The sequence below is a fragment of the Phycodurus eques genome, chromosome 6 (genome assembly GCF_024500275.1).
Source record: "Phycodurus eques isolate BA_2022a chromosome 6, UOR_Pequ_1.1, whole genome shotgun sequence".
In the NCBI taxonomy this organism is placed as follows: Eukaryota; Metazoa; Chordata; class Actinopteri; order Syngnathiformes; family Syngnathidae; genus Phycodurus; species Phycodurus eques.
In genome coordinates, this window is record NC_084530.1 from 26,670,785 (window position 1) to 26,692,135 (window position 21,351).

Here is a 21,351-nt window from a genome sequence, read left to right on the forward strand (position 1 = left end):
AAACCACAACAAAACTGACATAATTGTTTTTGGCAATGAAGCAAAGACGATTGCTGTTAGTAAATACCTGGAGTCACTCTCTTTAAAAACCAAAGACCATGTCCGAAACCTTCGTGTTCCGACCTGACTTTCAACAGTCATATCAAATCAATTACTAGAACTGCCTTTATCATCTGAAGAACATATCCAGAGGGAAGGCTTGCATGTGTCAAGCAGACTAGGAGAAGCTCATCCATGCTTTTATCTCAAGTAGACTTGACTATTGTAATGGTCCTCTGACTGGACTCACGGAAAAGAGCATTAAACAGCTGCAGCTCATTCAGAATGATTCAGGTCGGGTTCTGACCAGAACAAAGAGGTCATAGCATATTACTCCAATTCTAAAGTCTTTACACTGGCTTGCAGTCAGCTTTAAAATAGATTTTAAACTTCTGCTACTGGTCTATAAACCACTAAATGGTTTAGGTCCTGAATACATGAATGAAATGCTAATGGAATATTAACCCAGTAGGGCTCTGAGAGCAACAGACTCAAGTCAAATAGTAGAGCACAGAGTCCAAAGCAAACATGGTGAAGCAGCATTTAGCTATTATGCTGCACACAAATGGAATAAGTTGGCAACAGAAGTGACGTCAGCCCCAAGTGTGCATGTTTTTAAGTTCAGGTTTAAAACTCTTCTTTTCACCCCATGCTTTTTAGAGCATTTCCACTTTTAAATGATATTTCTGGCACTGTACGCTGTTTTAATTGTATTTTTATTTTTTTCCTTTGTTTTAAATGTTTATAAGCCGTTTTTTAAATGTATTTTTTAAATACTTTTAATCATGTATAGCACATTGAGCTAACTTGTGTATGAAATGCGCTATATAAATTGCTTTGCTTTGCTTCTCCAAATCTGTCGTCATTAACGCTCCCTGGTTAACGTTCCTCTACAGTGGGTACGGAAAGTTTTCAGACCCCCTTAAATTTTTCACTCTTTGTTATATTGGAGCTGTTTGTTAAAATAATTTAAGTTCATTTTTTTCCTCATTAATGTACAGACAGCACCCCATATTGAGAAGAAGAAAAAAACATAATTGTTGAAATATTTGCTGATTTATTAAAAAAGAACAACTGAAATATCACACAGTCATAAGTATTCAGACCCTTTCACTCATATATTGAACTCGGGTGCTGTCCATTTCTTCTGATCATCCTTAAAATTGTTCTACACTTTCATTGGAGTCCAGCTATGTTTGATTATACTGGTTGGACTTGATTAGGAAAGCCACACCCCTGTCTATATAAGACCTTACAGCTCAAAGTGCATGTCAGAGCAAATGAGAATCACGAGGTCAAAGGAACTGCCTGAAGAGCTCAGAGACAGAATTGTAGCAAGGCACAGATCTGGCCATGGTGACAAAAATAAATTCTGCTGCACTTAAGGTTCCTAAGAGCACAGTGGCCTCCATAATCCTGAAATGGAAGACGTTTGGGACGATCAGAACCCTTCCTCGAGCTGGCCGTCCGGCCAAACTGAGCAATTGGGGGAGAAGAGCCTTGGTGAGAGAGGTAAAGAAGAACCCAAAGATCACTATGGCTGAGCTCCACATATGTAGTCGGGAGATGGGAGAAAGTTCTAGAAAGTCAACCATCACTGCCAGCCCGGCAGAGTGGCCCGACGGAAGCCTCTCTCAGTGCAAGAGACATGAAAGCCCACATGGAGTTTGCTAAAAAAAAAACACCTGAAGGACTTCAAGATGGTGAGAAATACGATTCTCTGGTTTGATGAGACCAAGATAGAAACTGTTGCCCTTCATTCTAAGTGGCGTGTGTGGAGAAAACCAGGCACTGCTCATCACCTGTCCAATACAGTCCCAACAGTGAAGCACGGTGGTGGCACCATCATGCTGTGGGTGTGTTTTTCAGCTGCAGGGACAGGGAGACTGGTTGCAATCCAAGACGAGATGAATGCGGCCAAGTACAGGGATATCCTGGACGATAACCTCCAGAGTGCTCAGAACCTCAGACCGGGCAGAAGGTTCACCTTCAAAAAAGACAATGACACAGCTAAAATACCGAAGGAGTGGCTTCAGAACAGCTCCGTGACTGTTTTTGAATGGCCCAGTCGTCTAAATAATTACTTGAGTAAAAGTTCAGTGAGAAAAAAAATTAAAAAAATAGTTGAGCACTGAGTAACTGTTCAGGAACTTTGAATTGATATTTTTCAAATGGACAAAAAATCAATAAAAGAATACACATATTATATTGCCCAACAATATCACTGTAACAAAAATTATATATAGTTTTCCAGTTTTAAAACTGCTAGTGAGATTTGAATGTCGCCTCCCTTTACTATCCACCTCTGGCCTATTTTTTTTACAAAGGATTCCTGTTTTCAAATGTATGGAAAAAAAGTCATCAGGAAATAAAATACTCATGTAACGTATGTACACATAAAGAACTACTTGGGTACAGTCGACCCTGCATACTTGCAGTTCAGCACCTGGGGTTTCACCTATTCGCTGACACAATTTAGTTGTAAATGTTTTTAAAAATGTCTGTTCTTTTTGTTATTTTCTTTTTTGGGGAAATAACCAATAAATAATGTTTCAAAGCAATTCTAAAGGGCATCAATTATAAACTGATTTTCGCTCTTCATGGTCCGGCTCGGTCCCTATAGCGGGGGTTCACTGTGCAGTATTTGTACTTTACTTTCTACCACTGCAGGTGTTTTTTATTTATTTTCTTCAAATGTCAGCTCAGATGTTTACTTTTTGGGGGGAGAAAAAAAGAAAGAAATTTACACCTCATTAAGCTTTGCTTTCTGAGATGTCCCCTTGAGTCAAAGTGCCAAGAGACGCTTTCATTAAATAAGTGTTGCATCTTTCTACCCTAGCCAGTAGATTTTGAACCTTTTTCCAAGTCCTTGTTAAAACACAGAAACAACCTTAAAGAAAGGGAACATTTTGTCTCATAGATGCGAGGGGATTAATAAACAAAAAGCTTCCATTTGTCATTAATGCACAAGTCAACCCTGGCGCTATACTGTAATGTCAGTAAGTGCTAACATTACGTAAATCCATTACTCAGTCCCTTCCGCCGCGACATTTCGATGCAGGAGAAAGAGGTTAGCCACACTTCAGTTATGGTCCCAGCCCTCTTGAGTGATCAGATTGTTTTTAATCGACTCGAGATGACTTGGATCCTTTCGCTCCAAGCTAAGCATCTCGCAGGCCGCCGGAATTAGAGTGCACGTCTGAGGTGAAAGCCATTTTGTTCCGGAGAATGTCAGCGCTGCCGTGAAACAGCGTATAGGCTATTATCATAGGCCACCTTCAAAAGACGACAGCGTTGTGCCGCTCGTACACTCTGATACCTCGTCCACCTCCCTCTCAGCGTTAAGGGAAATGACACAATTTGAGTGAATGTCTGTTATTGTGTGTATTGTGTTTGATTCCGTGTGACTCACACGCTTCATTATTTCCGTATGTCAATCCTATTCGGCGCAAAGACATTGCATTGCTGATTACATCTTTGTGTCCCCCCACAAATGTAGTTTACGGCCATTTAGCTTTTGTTCAGATTCAAAAAGCCCTCGTTAGCAGCTACACGTGAATTATACTCCTTGAAATCATTAATAATTTCATACTTCGTTTCATATTTTGAGCCCAAGACCTATTGAAGTAGATGTTTTTTCGCGTCGTCTTCCAATATTTTTCACCAGGAACCTCGGGGCACCTTAGTGGTTAGCACGACCGGCTCACAGTCAAGAGGTTCCGGGTTCAAATATCTATTCAGGCCTTGTGTGTGGATTTTCTCCCTGTGCTGGTGTGTTTGTGTGTTGTTGTTTTTTTTCTGGGTTCTCGGCTCATTCTGTAGTTCTAGTCCAGGTTCGGTTCTATGTGCTGCCCCTCAAGTTCTGGAAATCTGAAATAATTCTATTCAAACTTCAGCCTTGGTTCCTTTTACAGACAATATCACTTCCACAGCCAGAAACGAGGGAGTATTTATTTATTTAATTTTTTTTTTTTTTTTTTTAATTCAGATTTCACCTTCACAAACCATATCAACAAAAACATCCGGTCGTGTTTCTTTCACATACGCACCATAGCCAGGATAAAACCAAACTTTCTCTGCACTTGTCAACTCAAGTCAACCGGGATAGGCACCGGCTCATCCAGTTCAATCAGAACCGTTGCTGAAATAAGTCAAATTAAATGTATTACAAATAATACATTAAAAATTAGAACCGCTTAATTCCTATTACTATTATATTTGCTAGCTGATTATTTCATGGGTGGAGAAACTTAGTGATGGGGAAATTAACCCCTACTGTTTTGTAATAGGGAGTATCAGACACATTTTCCAATGTAGACAGAAAGCGAAAGATTTAAAGTGGTTGTTTAATTTGACACTCGATGGTTGGGCTGGCACTTCACACACACACACACACACACACACACACACACACCTGTTTGTCTAAAAGACATTTAAAAAGTCAATTTTCCATGTCCCCTTTAAAAAAAAAAAAAAAAGTTGCATCTTTTCATAACGTGTGATTGGATTGATTTCTTTGCAAGAGAGCATTCCATTCATGTCAATACCGACTCGGAGGCAGCATTTTCTTGCGCGTGAAGTAAAACGTAAGCGACTCGTCTGTGCGTTTGTGTGTCTGCACGGCCGCTCTCCGCCGTCCTGATGCGGCAACCTGAGCGAGAGGTCTGCTGCACACCGCCGCGGCCTATCAAAGAGAATCGACTTTGTGTAGTAGGACGCGTGACCCCCGAGTTCACCCGGCAACAGATGCCGGAACGGATAAGAGAAAAAAAATAAAAATAAAAAAAACGCTTTGGAGGGTTGAAATGCCACATGAGCGGTTGGGTTCAACCACTGAACGCATCAGGGGTGTTATCGACTCCCTCGGATGCTTTCAAAGGCCGAGGCTTGGTTTTTGGACGAGGCTTCGCCGCTATGGTGTTAGCGACCCGCAATTTGCTGCGATCGCACTCGAGGAAGGAAGGAATTGCCGGGCAGAGTCAATCACTGTAACTGCTGAAAATGTGCAGTCTGGCCTCAGTTAGGGAGCGATCAAATGTATCCCTCAGAAGAGAGTAAGTATTTTAAATGAGCTACAGAATATCTTGTTCCGTATCTGAATTCTGGTCAATTTTGTAGAATGTAGGCACTGATGATCCCGCTTCATCGGGTACACCTGTAACATCCAAATAGATCTGTCTGGCCATCCATACATCCATAACTGCTAGCGAACACTGAGCTGTACATCCAGCAAAACCCAATGCAACTCTGCTTACCTGACATACAATACTGTAACAGCAGGGCCGTAAGGTCATGGGGAGAAAGACTCGGTTATTATCTCGGTCATCTCACGTGACCAAACCGGAAAACGGGTCGGCGGACTTCCTGCGTGTGCGGCGATAACTGCAGGCTGATGACATGATGTGGTTAACCAACTGCTTCTAGAATAAAGTGAGAGTTAGCAGTGGCGAGGCTCACGCCTGACCCAAAACTTGCCTTAGCAAAATATCGTTCTGTGGTGATAGCACACGTTTGGCAATGACACACAAAAAAAAGTCAACCTCACGAAAAATCGGTTGAGAACTGAGCAAGTTATGACTTAATTTCAATGTCCGTGGATTGTCTTTCAAGGGAACATCGACCTTCCCAACACGGTGTGTTGACATGCAATGACCAGGTAATGCTTGATTTACAGCGCTATGAAATGACAGTTGAGCACACGGCGATGCTGCAATGCCTCCTCCTGCATGTTATGTGTCGGCACTGACTCGGCAGCGGTTTGTAATGGTGCGTACTGTGCAGCTGCTAGCTAATAAGGCACTTGGAGCTATCGCTAGCTAATTGAATCGAAATGTCTCTGTGAAGTATCTTATGGCAAGATCGTTGTCGTGTGTTTGTGTCATGTTTAAAAAAAAAATATATATATATATATAAAGAGTATGGGCTGCAAAACGTCAAAATCTTACCAAGAATATTGTATTTCAAGTCAAGACTAAATATTATTAGACGCGTCACATAAAAAAATACAAATTTGCCAGTGCAGTATTTATTAAAAAAAAATACATAAACTTCCCTGGCAAACGTGTTGTCTACTTATTTCAAGTAAGTTTGAAACAACTGAAAATATTCTAAAATCAAGTTGATGAGTCTTATTTATTTTTTTGATTTTTGATTTTTTTTTATTTTGAGTTTTTTCAATGTGGATGTTTACTTTCCGTTTAAAAGAAAAAGGAAAACGCTGGCAGTATCAGGTCGCTTTCATTGCCGTAACTAAATCTAAATCTAGTTAAATGCTAGTTTACGACAGGACACCTAATGAAACACTGTCTGCAAATGTCCGCTTTTCAATAGCTGGCCATGCTTTTTTTGAATAATGTATTTAATAAATAGATATAATAATAATATTTTGGATCGTTGACCAAATGGTCTTTTTCCAAAATTGAAATAGTTCGGTTAGATTTCAGAAGGGGGCGTTCCAAAACGTTTGGATGCCCCCCCAACAGGTGGTCGTTCACCCCCTCCTACGTTTACTGTCGTCTTTTTTTGTTTGTTTGTTCGTGTGTATGGAATTTCATTCTGGAGGAATTCCCGTACCCGCTTTTAAACATGTCGGCCATATGTTTAGGGACGGTGAACGCCTCCCATCACGGGTGGCCACTTGTTGCAACGTCAGTCTCCATCCTTGCTCGTACAGGCGAGGAGGAGAGGAGAGGAAGAGCAAAGGAGAGGCTCGTCACATCCTCTGTCCATATATGGGCATGAAGTTTACACGCAGCGGGGAATCCTCTCACTGGAGCCGATGAATGGGGAGGAGGGCCGTGGAGCCGCCAAAGTGTATATAAGGGGAGCGATGTGAGAGCCACGGCAAGCAAATGACCGCGGAGCAACAGACGAGAAGGAATATATTGCATTTTTTTTTCTTCTTGTTGTTATTATTTAAAACAAGCACATTTGGGGATCATTTGTCGAACACCATCCCCCCAAAAAAGAGGAGGGGGTTGAAGGAAAACAAGACACCCCTATATATATATTTATATAATATTTATTTATTTTGTACCCGAGGCGGACCATTGAAGTGCAAGCATTATGTTGAACAACATGGATTTGAACGCCAAAGATTCTTTTTACCCTCAGTTTGACACCTGCAGCGGCTCTTCTCTGGGCACGGACGCCGGCGCGAGGAAGGACAACCTGGACTCGTTCGGCGACGCGGAGCGCTCGGTGCCCGCGCAGTTCGGCCACGGTGAGTCCCGGTGCACGGCGGTGGTCGGAAAACGTTGCATGCAAGGGAATGTCGAAAGCGAGCGATTGTGTGCTTGCGGAGCGGTGGGGGGGGGGGGGGGGGGGGGGCGACACTTGCAGCGCAGCGTCGACGCGGATGCGCATGAATGTTTATGTAACGTGCCAAATGTTCTCCCGTTCAAAGAAAAAACCCCAAACAAATCAGGCTTGACAAAGTTTTCTCCGTTTCTGATTCAACAGAAGGAGCCCCCGCGACCCTCAAAACCGAAGCTTCCAACTCGGAATACGCGTTTAACCCTTGCGAGGGTCCCAAAGACGCCTACACCCCTTCGTCGCTCGCCTACTCCGGCAGCTTCTACGTGGAAGCCTCTCAGGGGGCGCCGTGCACCACCGAGACGCTCCTCAACATGATCACCGAGATCGTGGGCATATCCACCATGCAGCTCTCCGAAGCCCAGCAGCAGCACAGCGCCAACAGCCGGGGGGCTTCGTACACGCCCCCTATGGACAGCGCGCCTTACGGGGACGCCAAGAGGCAACCCTTCGCCTGCCGGGCGCCCACACCCCCGCCCTACCCGCCCTCCTCCGACTTCACCCGGGACCAGGCCGACCCCCCGGCCCCGGAGCCCTCCACCTCCCAGCTCGGCTTCGCCAAGGCCGAGCCCAAGTCCGAGGCGGCCTCGTTCCCCGTGGTGGTCAAGAATGAGTTCGAGAGCTACGAGTGGGGGGCTTTCTGCAAATCCGACTGCTTGGAAAGCAGCTTCCACACGGAGACGTCCTTCCCCATGTCCAACGACTTCCCGCCCGAGCAGCAGATGGACGTGAAGGAACTTCTGGACACCTTCCCGGCCATGTGCCCCAACGCGGACGTGGAGTTCAAAGTGGAAGGGGGCATCAAGCAGGAGCAGTGCTTCCCCGACACGTGCTCGCAGAGCCAGCACAGCTACGCGTACAACGGCTACCTCCCCCCGCCCATGGGCCTCTCCTCCAGCCTGAAGCCATACCCCGAAGGCCCTCCAGCATCCAACCAGTGTGACTCCATCTACGCCTCCCCCGCTTTGCCCAGCACCATAGACTCCATCCTCTACTCGTCCCTGCTGCCCGACTCCTTCGCCCAAAGTTACACCACCCGTGCCGCCGCCACTTCCACCTCGACCGCCGCCACCGCCGCCGTCAAGCCCCCTAGGGCCCGCAAGAGCGCCGCCTCCTCCTCCTCCTCCTCCTCCTCCTCTTCGCACGGCCCGCCCAAGGAGAAGCCCTTCACCTGCCCCATGGAGAGCTGCGACCGCCGCTTCTCGCGCTCGGACGAACTCAACCGCCACATCCGCATCCACACGGGCCACAAGCCCTTCCAGTGCCGCATCTGCCTGCGCAGCTTCAGCCGGAGCGACCACCTGACCACGCACACCCGGACTCACACGGGCGAGAAGCCGTTCTCCTGCGACGTGTGCGGCAAGCGCTTCGCCCGCAGCGACGAGCGCAAGCGGCACGGACGCGTGCACCAGAAGCAGAAGGAGAAAATGGAGCTCAAGCCCCAAGTGACTCCCAACGCGTGGCCCTTCGCCCTGCCCGAGGGCATTTGAAGACGAGGCCTCTCGCACGCACGCACGCGCTCGCACGCACTCACACACACATGCGCGCGCGCACGACATTTTAGGATCTCTCCGTCTTGGAAGACACGAGTCCTAATCACTTTGCTTTGCCTGCCTGGATGGAGAGCGCAAAAAGGCAAAAAGGAAAGAAAGAAACAAACAAACAAACAAAAAACAAAGACAAAAAAAAAAAAATCGGAGGGGCGAGGGTCCTGCCACGCCGATTTGACCCACGAGCCAATGAGGTGGCCAAAGTCGGGGGAACACTGACGTGTCGCTGTCACTCGTACGTCGAGGCAGGGCTCGCCGTTGCCACGCGGGCTCTGTGTGCATGACTGCCGATCAGCACCGCTTGCATCCGGACAGCGCCTCACTCCCATCTCGCCTCTCATCGCCCACGGATGGGTTGCACTTGCAGATTTCTAGCCACATTTCCAACTAAGAATGTTCTATTTTTTTCCCCTGTTTTGTTTAGTTTTGGTTTTTTTCCCTCCAGTTATTGGACTATGTTGCTCAATGCATGTTTTATTTTTTTCCTTTGAATATCTGGACTAGCATCCCACTCCTCCAGTCACGCCACAGTGGAGGGGAGGGGGGAGGTTATTAAAATGAATGTAAGCTAATATATTTATGGTTTCAGCCATAAAGTTGTCCATTTGGATCAAACTTAGTGTTTGTTTATACTTCCTATCATTTAGCCGTCAGTGTTTTTTTTTTTTGTCATTGGACTTTGTGTTGTTCAAATTGTGAAAGATATATAATTAATGGCAAATAAATATATTTGTATTACTGTACTTCCTTGTATTTTTATAGCTGAGTGTATATTTTACATTTATGACATTTGAGCCTCATTTTCTGGGGGTATTCTAAAATCCTTAATAATGTATTGGTTTTCGAGGGCTATTGTTCAGTAACTCAGTATTTTAAATGTCACCGTTTGATATCAGAAACTTTTTTTGTTTGTTCGTTTGTTTTTTTTCCCGCACTTCATCTGACCAACGTTGTTGCGCCGAATGAGTTCTTAAATGGGGGGTGGGGGGTGCCGGGGATGTGCACTTGTTGAAAAATGATTTCACATGTACAGAAGTGTGTTGACTCAAGCTAGGACCGACTAGCATATCATATATATGAAAATTGCTTTTGAGTAATCAGGTAGCACACATTGCTGCGAGGTTCGGTTCGCTGATGAAGGACTTTTAACGTGATGTATCTTTCGCTTCGAAGACGCTGCAACTTGGAGGGGGGAAAAAAAAGGTTGACAGGTTGGTGAAATTGTCACTGACAGGGTTTTGCAAAAAAAAAAAAAAATAATTTTACTCGCCTTAAGTTATATTAACTGTTCAAATTTGTACATACACAGTTTCTACAATACATGAACTTGATATTGATGTTGTTATTTTTATTGAAGATGATGAACAAAATAAACATTTTTCTGCCAGCTGCTATTTCCTCCCCCCCCCACCCCCCCCCTCCCCCCACACACACCCCCACCTCCCTCGGTGCATCATTTAAAAGAAGCAAAATGTGCCCCTCGCTTTTCTGCAGCAGTGACGCGAGCGGCCGAATGAATGTGTGCCCTTACCTGAATTTAAATACACACACCTGTGGCGCCACACTTTATCGCCAATTCCCTTAATTCTCCTTTAGAAAATCCCCATTTAGAGTATTTCTTTATATATATATATATATATATATATATATCTTGCAATGCGATAATTTGATCCCCTCTTGCTATTCTTTGCTTTGCACTCCCAGTCAATCAGAAAGGGATGTTCCTTTCCACTTAACTGCAGGCAGCGATTAGAGTCCGCTATCTTTTATTTGCTTCCAAAAAAAAAAAAAGAATTATTACTGATGTCGTGCTTCCTTGTTATTGCCGTTGATGCTCTCCCATCGCTGTGTGGAAGATAACATAGATGACATAGTGATGGAAATTTAATATCAAATGAAATGTTTTTTTCTCCCCCAAATCCATGCGATGCATTCAAGTTTACATTTGTGTGAAACCTTTTTCCTGTCAGCAGACATTTCCATACAAAATTCATATATATATTCAGTTTTAATCAGCCTGCACTGACGCACTAGCGGTTTGCACGTCTGCCTCACAGTTCGGAGGTCCATGGTTCGAATCCTGGCTCCGACCTTTGTATGTTCACCCCGTGCTCGTGTGGGTTTTCTCCGGGTACTCCAGCTTTCCTCCCACATTCCAAAAACATGCACATCAGCTTCACGGAGGACTAAATTGTCCGTCTAGGTGTGAATGTGAGTGTGAGTGCTTGTTTATTGACAGTATACTGTATATATGCCCAGCGGTTGGCCGGCAATCAGTCCAGATTGTACCCCGCTTGTTGCCCTGAGTCACTTGGGATCGGCGAGCTCACCCGCAACCCAAATGAGAACAAGTGCTATATGGAAAAATGTGTGGATGATTTAATAGCAGAATTTCCTCCCCACATGCATGCAAAAGCATGCGTTCCATTGCCATTGAAGGCGCTAAAATAGCTTGTGGATTCAGTGTTTGCAGACTTCACAGTTGGGGTGGGGAAGCATTTTCCTTTCAGCAGCTGTTACCATACTAAATGTATGAAAAACATATTCATATATAAATTGAAGGCATGGCAGTAACCTCGTGGTTAGCACGTCTGTCTCACTAGCTAGCTTTGGGACGAGAGACAGGGTAGACCCTGGACGAGTTGCCGGTCAATCACCGGGCACAAACGAACTAGTCACACTCACACCGTAAATGTAGTACTTCTGCTTATGTTTGCTGATCTTTCATGACCTCTCTGTGTCGTTCTAGGAGTCGACACGCGGCGATATCGCACTGCGAGCTCTGAGGCCAAGCAGCCACGTCTCGGGCACGCCGGACGTGTTCCCGTGATGCAGTTCGGCCGGCCCAAAGAAAACCCAAAGCCACTCGTAAGTGTCCAACAAACCTGTGCCGTAGCGGTGCTAAAAGGCAGGCTGCCAGTCACACTTTGTACTTACGTAAGTAGAAATACAGATACTTGTGTTAAAAAGAGAGAAAAGAAGACCGGTAAAAGTAGAAGTACTGATTCAGCTCTTATGAAGACACAGTAAAGTGAATTCAGAGATTTGATTCCAAATGAAATACAAAATAAAGGCATTTGACGGTAATTGTTGAAAACGTGCAAAGACTGCCAAGTAGGCAGTCCTGAATTGTAGACATATTGCGTTCAACTGTTTTTCACCATGACAGTTTGCTTGCTTTTTTTTTAATTTCTTTTTTAGCTGGCGAGCTAGCTGGTGGCTAGCGCCTTTCGTCAAGGCGTGGATTAGCCCCCCCCCCACACCTCCCCCCCGTCTTTAAGCGAGTAGCGTTAAATAACAAATATGGCAAAACAAGTGATGTTTTTCAACACTGCAAACTCCCTTTTTAGTACGGTAACCAGGTATTTGTACTTCGCTACTTCCCACCGCTGCCATTGGAGCACTGTGAACTGTATGTTCCGTCCTCTGCTGTCTATCAACACTTACAGTAACGCGCACGCACGCACGCACGCACATACACGCACACTCTCGTTTATGCGTGTTGTTTTAGTGGCAAAAGCTGTCCAGCGATGGATAGTGGAGGCTTTTGAATTGCAGCGATGTGCAGTCACTGTGACCATTATCCCAACACTTGAAGACTGAAGAGTTGTTGAACTCTGGCCACGGATGAAATTTCTGCATTTGGGCGCTCACGTTCCCATTTGCATATTGTAAATGGTGCTCGATATAGCCCCGCGGAGTGTATTTGCCGATGTCGTCTTTATCGTACGCCGTGTCCCAGCTTGGACAAAAAAAAAAAAAGACAAATCAGTTCTTTTCTTGCCACTGACATTTATGTTGCCGGCTCCCGTAGACATGCGTAATTGCAGAGGCCATTCAGTAATCGTGCAGGAAGGGCATATGTCTGCCGCTGAGATTTCGCACGACGTGGACCTCCGCTGTGAATGGTAGCACATCAAGTCCATTAAATCTCTGCCAGGTGTTACAAATGCAAACATGTTAACATTAGGCCCGGAGGAGGAGGAGGAGGAGAAGGAGAAGGAGAAGTGGGGGGGGGGGGGGGTAAAGGTGGGTTATTCAAGGTTGCTTATGTGTCTTGTGCTGCTAATGTCTTTCGAATGTAACCATGCGTAGATGTGTTCTTACTTCTTCATTGTCTCATCCAATTAATCGCTTGATGCAGGATTGCTCCTGGATAATTCAATGAGCGCATTTATCTTGCGCGCCAAATGAGCACTTTGGCTCCAGATTAAGAAAACCCTCAGAATTGACAGTGAGGGATTAGATTGGCCCAGATTCCAAAGGATATGTGTCACTGCACAATGCTTTGTACTTAATCAGTGATTTAGCTACACTGTATGGACAAATGTTTTGGGACGCATTGGCCATGACACCTACAGCGAATTCTGGAGGTGGCAAAATGTGGAACCGCTGTTTTCCGTGTTGCACCGCGTTCGCGTTTTTTTTTTTTTTTTCTTACCGTACCAATATACATCATCAATGACGACGTAGAACAGGTGTCCATCTCGCCACCAAGCACACCCGTATCTCTCGTCTTCATGACCAGCTGTCTGGTCTTATCGGTTTATTTATCGGCGTTCTTCATCCGTATACTCTATGGTTCAATTCGCTACGGGCTATTCGTTTGCAGTATGAAGACGAAAGGGTTTAACATCACCTTCTCTGGAGCGAGTCTCAGAGTCTCCAAAAATCTCCCCTAACACTGCAAAATGTTGCTAGATTTGTTGCTCGTCACTTGAAAAACAATAGCAATAAAGCCCTTTTCTAATCACCGGTCGTCAGTATTTTGTGCATTTTGACCAAAGATGGTGATAGCCCTTTTAATTAAGACACCTGGAAACTGCTTTTGTGGGAGAACACAAAAAAAGAAGAAGAATGTCTCCTTTACGCGTTCGTATTGCATAAAATAGAATCACGCACAGTATAAATGATTCATAACACACTCTCATTCATCTATCTAAATGTAATAATGAGGCAACTTTGCTCAGTTGTGAGATCATTTAAAGGCGAAATGCATCAGAATAAAAGGCTTTTAAATAACCGTCTGTGTGCATGTGGCCTCAGCGAGTCTCAAAGATGTTTGATGGGGGTTTAGGCCAGGGTTCTTCCACTCCAAAGTCATCCAAACACGCCTTTCAACTGTTCCAGCCTTCGAACAGCATAGCATGCTTTTAACAAGAAAAATAGTCCATATTGTTCTTTATGAAAACAGTGAGTAATGATGTAAAGCGTGAGACCGTTTTTTTGCCATTTGCTAGTTGTATGAGTAGTTCTTCGCAGAGGATAAAGAATATATTCCTGTGAGTATTTTGATATTATCAGTTGGTTAAAAGATTATAACACCGTGACACCTTGAGACCGATGCTATTCGTGGGCTCCTCATTAGCTGGCCTTTGCACCCCTGCTTCCTCATTGCCAAGCCATGCAACTACTCACAGTTAGTATGTATCCGTTTGTGTGTGTTTGCAAGTATATACTGTACGTGTGTGTGTGGGTGTAGGTGATTTGTTTTATTTTATTTTTTGTGACGCAATTTGTTTGTTGCATTTTCATGTACAAAAGGTGCTATAGGAAGATTTGATTGAAAACTCTGACCTGTGTTCTACAGGATGCAAAAAAAAAAGTAAATCTCTCCGGCGGACAGATGACCATGAATTCCTCGTATCCCCAAAGGATACAATTATTGATTAAGATGTAGGTGTTTTCTTTTTCTAACATTAACAATCAGTCAAGAGTGAACAGGCACTCTCGTCCAGTGTAAATACCAAAGGTGGATAAGTAGCCCAGCTCCAAGTCAAAGCCTTTCTCGTCCTCGGGGGCCATTCAGCATCTTAAGTCCACCTCGAGATGGACAAGTGGAGCCCCCCCCCACCCCCCCACCCTCGTCGTCCCTCAAGAGTCCAACATCCCGGTTTGCCATGCTTGAACTCCAAACAATTCTCCCTCTACAATAATAATCCAATAATGACTTTGAATGAGACTGAATTCATTTGCCCGTGCCATCGGATCGGAGGCACTTGCTGTGTTTGGAGCGCCGGATATCAGGTCACCTCAAGTGCCTATTAATAATCACAGTCCTACTTGAGACAGTCTATACGGTCTCGGGGCGCTTCTGGAGGGATCTGTTGCGGGGCAATCACATAATGTTATGCGCACCTTTTTGAAATGTGCACCGGGGGCCCCGTCATGGTGCTTGGGGTGGGCACAGTAATCAAGGTGTATAATCGCACGGCGCTAATGGCAATCAGGCTCGGCGAATTAATTTTCCTCGGATCATACATCAGATCGCCGGTCCCGCTTCGGACCATGAAGAATGGTGTAGGTGGTCTGGAGAGCGCAGGTGATTAAAACCGAGAGGAGGCCCCGCATGGCGAAGGAGCTTGTTATGCAAACATTTTCAAAGCGCTTAATTCCTCATCTCTCATTGTTCTGCTTTCCGAATTCTTCATTTGTGTTCGTGATGAGGTCGAGCACAACACGGAGGAAAGTACTTTTTTCTTCTTTGCTTCCCTTCCGAAGTCAACCCTGGGGTCAAGGAGTCCATCGCTATAGCAACCATGTCAAAGGACTCGCAGTATATGCTGCATTCGGAGTGAAAGGGAAGCTGTGTACGTCTTGCTCGCTGAATGACTTCTTTGGCATCCAATTACTGCGGACAATTTACAGCTGCCCTTGGAAGATCCACGTTCCGCCTTAAGCTGGGGATGGTCGGCGGGGAAGTTGTTTACGGGCATCTCTTTTTCAAGTGATGCACTCAAGAGCCAGCAATGTAACACGTGCTGCTGTTAAAAGTGACTAGTAGTAATCGGGCCGTGCGGTAACACGATGTCATCATCACGCTGTGTATACTGTTCTTTGTTTGAATGCGAAGCAAATCAAATAGAGTTGGGAAATCTTTATATTTCACGACATTTTTTAAAATCATTTGACAAAACAAACTTCAGTTAGAAGCAATGTGTGCATCATAACTGATCACAGTGATTGTATTTTAAGGCACAAATCTTTAAGTCACAAGGTATTTGGAAGTGAGAAATCTAGTATTGCACTTTAAAAGTGAATCCACTTATGAAGACCTGGGAATTATTACCATTCCATTTTTTACAGGAGCATAATAATCCTCAAAGTTATCCTTAGTCCTCACCACCAAAATGTGTTTTGTATTTTTTCACTTTCAAATTCAACCAGTGGGTCGGCTTGTTACCCCCCAGTGGGCCGGTTTTGGCCCGCGGGCCGTATATTTGACACCGCTGGCCTAGCAAGTCACGTCAGGAGTTCTGACTCCAGCTCGAGTTAGCTGTTCGTCACGTCTTAGTTCAGTGTGTGTGTGTGTCTGCTCCTTGCAAGTGTTTTCATTTTGTATTGATAAAACACTTACTCTTAACTCAAGGTACCCGCTGTACATTGGGACAAGCCGAAAGTCTCAAAAACAACCTTTTGTTCATTACTTGTCAGAGTAGTTTTAATGCAATATGCTTATACTTGAGTATTTTTGTGATGAAGCCGATTACATTGAGCCATATTCTGCTCTCTACTTTTATTTGTATCTACAGGCATTTATTATTGCTCGCGTGTTTTGTTTTGGTTTGTCAGAGAGGCTCGTGTCACATGACTCTGTTCGACCACAATAACTGCTAGTGATGTAAGACTCCATTTCATCAGTCAAACAGAGCCCGGCCGTCACATGACCACACACAGTCTCCACGCTGCGTCATACAGCAGCAAAGTTTTTAAAGTAATTTATCGATGTAAAACATGGCCAAAATCTGTCTTCACCTTACAGATAATGTCCAGCTAGGTGATTAAGTGATATTTAAAAAAAAAATGTAAAAAAAGGGACGGATGGATTTTGAAAAAGAGCAGCTATGTTATGCGCTGTTATCTGTGTTGGCCTAAAACTGTTGGTATTTCAGCCTACAAGAACTCCACTTGGAACTTGACAAGCGTATAAACGGCCGTCTCGGTCTGCGTTTGTACAACCCCAATTCCAATGACGTTTGGACGTGGGGTAAAACATTTAAGAAAACTGATTTGCATATCATGTTCAACCTATATTTAATTGAATACACTACAAAGACAAGATATTGCATGTTCAAACTGATCAACTTTATTGTTTTTAGCAAATAATCATTAACTTAGAATTTTATGGCTGCAACACCTTCCAAAAAAGCTGGGACAGGGTCATGTCATCACCTTTTCTTTTAACAACATTCAAGTAAACGTTTGGGAACTGAGGACAGTAATTGTTGAAGCTTTGTAGGTGGAATTATTTCCCATTCTTGCTTGATGTACAGCTTCAGCTGTTCAACAGTCCGGGGTCTCCGTTGTCGTATTTAACGCTTCATAATGCGCCACACATCTTCAATGGGAGACAGGTCTGGACTGCAGGCAGGCCAGTCTAGTACCCGCACTCTTTTACTACGAAGCCACGCTGTTGTAACACGTGCAGAATGTGGTTTTGGCATTGTCTTGCTGAAATAAGCAGGGACGTCCGTGAAAAAGACGTCGCTTGGATGGCAGCGTATCTTTCTCCAAAACCTGTATGTGCCTTTCCGCATTAATGGTGCCTTCACAGATGTGTACGTTACCCATGCCATTGGCACTAACACAGCCCCATACCATCACAGATGCTGGCTTTTGAACTTTGCGTCCATAACAGTCCGGATGGTTCTTTTCCTCTTTGGCCCGGAGGGCACGACGTCCACGATTTCCCAAAACAATTTGAAATGTGGACTCGTCGGACCACAGAACACTTTTCTACTTTGCATCAGTCCATCTTCGATGAGCTCGGGCCCAGAGAAGCCACCTGCGTTTCTGGGTGTTGTTGATAAATGGCTTTTGCTTTGCATAGTAGAGTTTCAAGTTGCACTTACGGATGTAGCGCCGAACTGTATTTACTGACATTGGTTTTCTGAAGTGTTCCTGAGCCCACGTGGTGATATCCTTTACACATGGATGTCGGTTTTTGATGCAGTGCCGCCTGAGGGATCGAAGGTCACGGGCATTCAGTGTTGGTCTTTGGCCTTGACGTTTACATGCAGTGATTTCTCCAGATTCTCTGAACCTTTTGATGATGTTACGGACCGTAGATGATGAAATCCCTAAATCTCTTGCAATTGTACATTGAGGAATATTGTCCTTAAACTGTTGGACTATTTTCTCACGCACTTGTTCACAACGAGGTGAACCTCGCCCCATCGTTGCTTGTGAATGACTGAGCAATTCAGGGAAGATCCTTTTCTACCCAATCATGGCACCCACCTGTTCCCACTTAGCCTGTTCACCTGTGGGATGTTCCAAACAGGTGTTTGATGAGCATTCCTCAACTTCCGCAGTCTTTTTTGCCACCTGTCCCATCTTTTTTGGAACGTGTTGCAGCCATAAAATTCCAAGTTAATGATTATTGGCTAAAAACAATGAAGTTCATCAGTTTGAACATAAAATATCTTGTCTTTGTCGTGTATTCAATGAAATATAGGTCGAACATGATTTTCAAATCATTGTATTCTGTTTTATTTATGTTTAACACAACGTCCCAACTTCATTGGAATTGGGGTTGTAAATTGTAATGCTTTGTGGACGAAAACCAGCAGGTCAACCACCGCATGGGAATCCACAATGTATTCACAGCACTGATGATAAAGATGTAATATGACAGAACTCACCTTGTTTGTGAGTAATGAAACAGATGTCCGCATTGTTGATAAATGCGGGTGAATCCATCTGTCGAAGTTCAATGTAATCAAATTGAATATACGTATGTAGACAGACTGTGACATTTTTTTTATAGGCATATATTCTTTATCCTCTGCGAAAAACGACTACTGACAGATTACTGACTCACTGATATCAGTTGTGTAACTCTTATTTGTTTGTTTCAGCATGACTGAAGTGTGGCCAAGTTGCACACACCAGAAGGAGCCACAATTAATTAATCGTGATGCTCAAACTGTCTAGTTCTTTACATACCATTTTCATTTGGACACGAAACGGATTCAACTTGTAGGTCTGGGTACCACTGTATAACTGATGAGCCACTGATGCTGACATTTATAGCATATTTAGTATATATTTTAATAGATGATAGCTGCTGTGTCCAAAAATGCACCTCATTCAGTTGCTTAGAGTAAAAATATAACCCATTTCAATGAAGTTTCCCCTTACAGCTTTCCAATATAATGAGGGGATGTGCACACTGGGTGTCATGTGGCTAAAAAGCATCCAGGATTGACAGTAATGACTCTGAAGGAAGTTGGCAGTTGCCTCCAACAACCTGTTGCCTGCTGTCACACATCCCGGACGCTACCTTTACACCAAAGGCGACCGAAAAGAGACGCCTCTCTCTCTCCCGTACGCCGTCGTGAACCCTCTCCCTGTAAAAACACGCGGCGGCGTGACCGTGTGTCCGGCCGAGCGGTGAGTGATTACTTTAGTGCTTTGACATTTATGGCGGCGGTAATGAGGCGGCCGTCTGTGACAGCCGTGTCACTCGCTTCCGCCGCCGCCCGTGTCTCGCTGGTGGCTCACTCCGGCATCGGGAAAGGGAAGCTCTGTGTGGCCAAACACTGCCACTCTCTCTCTTTCGCTCTCTCCCTCTCCATAATGATGGCTCACCTGTAGAGAGGCACAGACAAGTCTGAGGGAACTGTGCATGCGTGTGTGTGTTTCAGTGCTTGGAATGGAGTGACAGGGGGTGTCTGATTGAGGCTTTCTGTCTCTCACCTGCACGCACTCGTGACCGACAATGAGGCGCTCTAATGCAGCCACACCAACGCAAAGCCCAGTCCACACGCTGGCTTAATGTCGGACCTTTGCTTGTTTTCCTTGGCTCTTCCAGCATTCTCTTCGTGAAGCGTGCGCACTCATGACCAACAACGAGGCGCTCTAACGTAACCACATCAATGCACAGCCCGGTCCACACGCTCAATCTCATGTCAGACTTGTTTTGTTCCTTCGCTCTTCCGCTTTTCTCTCTGTCACGTGCACGGGCACGCCTGACGACGAGGCACTCTAAAGCCACCTTTCTGTCCGTGAAGTGCGGACACTCATTGCAGACAAAGAGGCACTTGAAAGCGGCCACACCAACGTGAAGCCCCGTCCACACGCTGGCGGTCATGTCAGACTTGGTTTTTTTTCCTCCTTAGTTCTTCCGCCTTTCTGTCCGTGAAGTGCACACACTCGCGGCCAACAATAAAGCGCACTAAAGCGGCCACACTGGCGGACTAGCTGAAGAGAAGACGCATTTTAGGGGTGTAGCTAGCTAAGTGCACGTCGCAGTTGAATAGCCGCTGATGGAAACGAAGAGGCTCGAGTTCTTATAACGTGGGAGATGGGGGGACTCACGCTGGACGCTCAAGTGCATAACTGGCCCCCGTTATAGACACGCCCCAAAAAATTCGGGCTAACTAAAATGGTGAAAAACAGTATGTTTTGTGTTTTTGCTGCTTTGTAAAACACTTTATCTCCACAGTTAAGCACTACATAGTTTTCCGTCTTTGCACACGTTTTCAGCAATTTCTTTCAAACATACTGTATATAATGTATTTAGAAACAAATTCACTTTACAGGGTCCTTAAATGTTGATTCTGTTCATATCAATTACAGTAAGAAAGGTTTAAAGTGACGAGTTACCTGTTCGATAATCATCGTCAAGAAGTCTTTTCAGGACTTTGTGTAGCTCAGGAATGAGGAGAATTTTCTCAAATTCACACTTTTAGTTGACAATAAACATTAATATTCAAAATCTTTGCAGTAGCGACAGGAGGGCCCCATGACTGGGTTTGCCTTGGGTCCCCAAGTGATTAACTACACCCGTGCTCTCATGAGGTACGCTGAGGTCTTGCATGTTTAACTGAGGTGGGACCAGCTTTTGGAAGAAGTAGAGCTTTTAAACACACACACACACACACACACACACACGTACATACGAAACGTCGAAAGAAAACAGCAATACATAAGCTCGAAATCGCAACGCGTTGGACCTCCGGGGCGTTTGACTTTGGAGGTTCCGCCGTAGTACCAAAGTGAGTGGGCTTGCACACGTCCAACTCATAGAGTGCGCCAGGCCAGCCATTTGCATGCCGAGCGGCATGCAAATGGCGCATCTAAATTAAGCATCGAAATCAAGTACAGCCGGGCCATGAAATGTATGCAAAATGAGGCCACTTGAATATTAGCGCCTCGCATGAATTCTCATCCGAAAAAGTGGCGGAATGCTAACAGTTGCGTCTGTAGCTGTTTAATGGACGCGCACAGAGAACAATACGATAGCCTCGGAAATTACTACTCTTATAATGTGCTGTACGTATGTTCTGTGGTGCGCTATTGTTCTTCCCTCTGTTTGGTAGCGGATGAAGAAAATTTTTTCACTTCTTCTGTGGGGAAAGGAGCATTTTTAAAAAGGCAGGCTTTGCAAATGCGCCACTGTAATTAAAGCACATGCGTATTAAGTGCAAAAAAAATGTATATT

The 21,351-nt window shown here is 44.8% G+C and overlaps 1 protein-coding gene across 1 annotated transcript; it reads left to right on the top strand.

The window, feature by feature from the left end:
• The first annotated feature begins 7,104 nt into the window (after positions 1–7,104).
• LOC133404561 (early growth response protein 1-B) lies at positions 7,105–8,843 on the top strand. Its single transcript, XM_061680561.1, has 2 exons — positions 7,105–7,261; positions 7,501–8,843. Exons 1-2 carry the CDS (start codon positions 7,105–7,107, stop codon positions 8,841–8,843), a joined length of 1,500 nt encoding a protein of 499 aa, XP_061536545.1.
• The last annotated feature ends 12,508 nt before the right edge of the window (positions 8,844–21,351 follow it).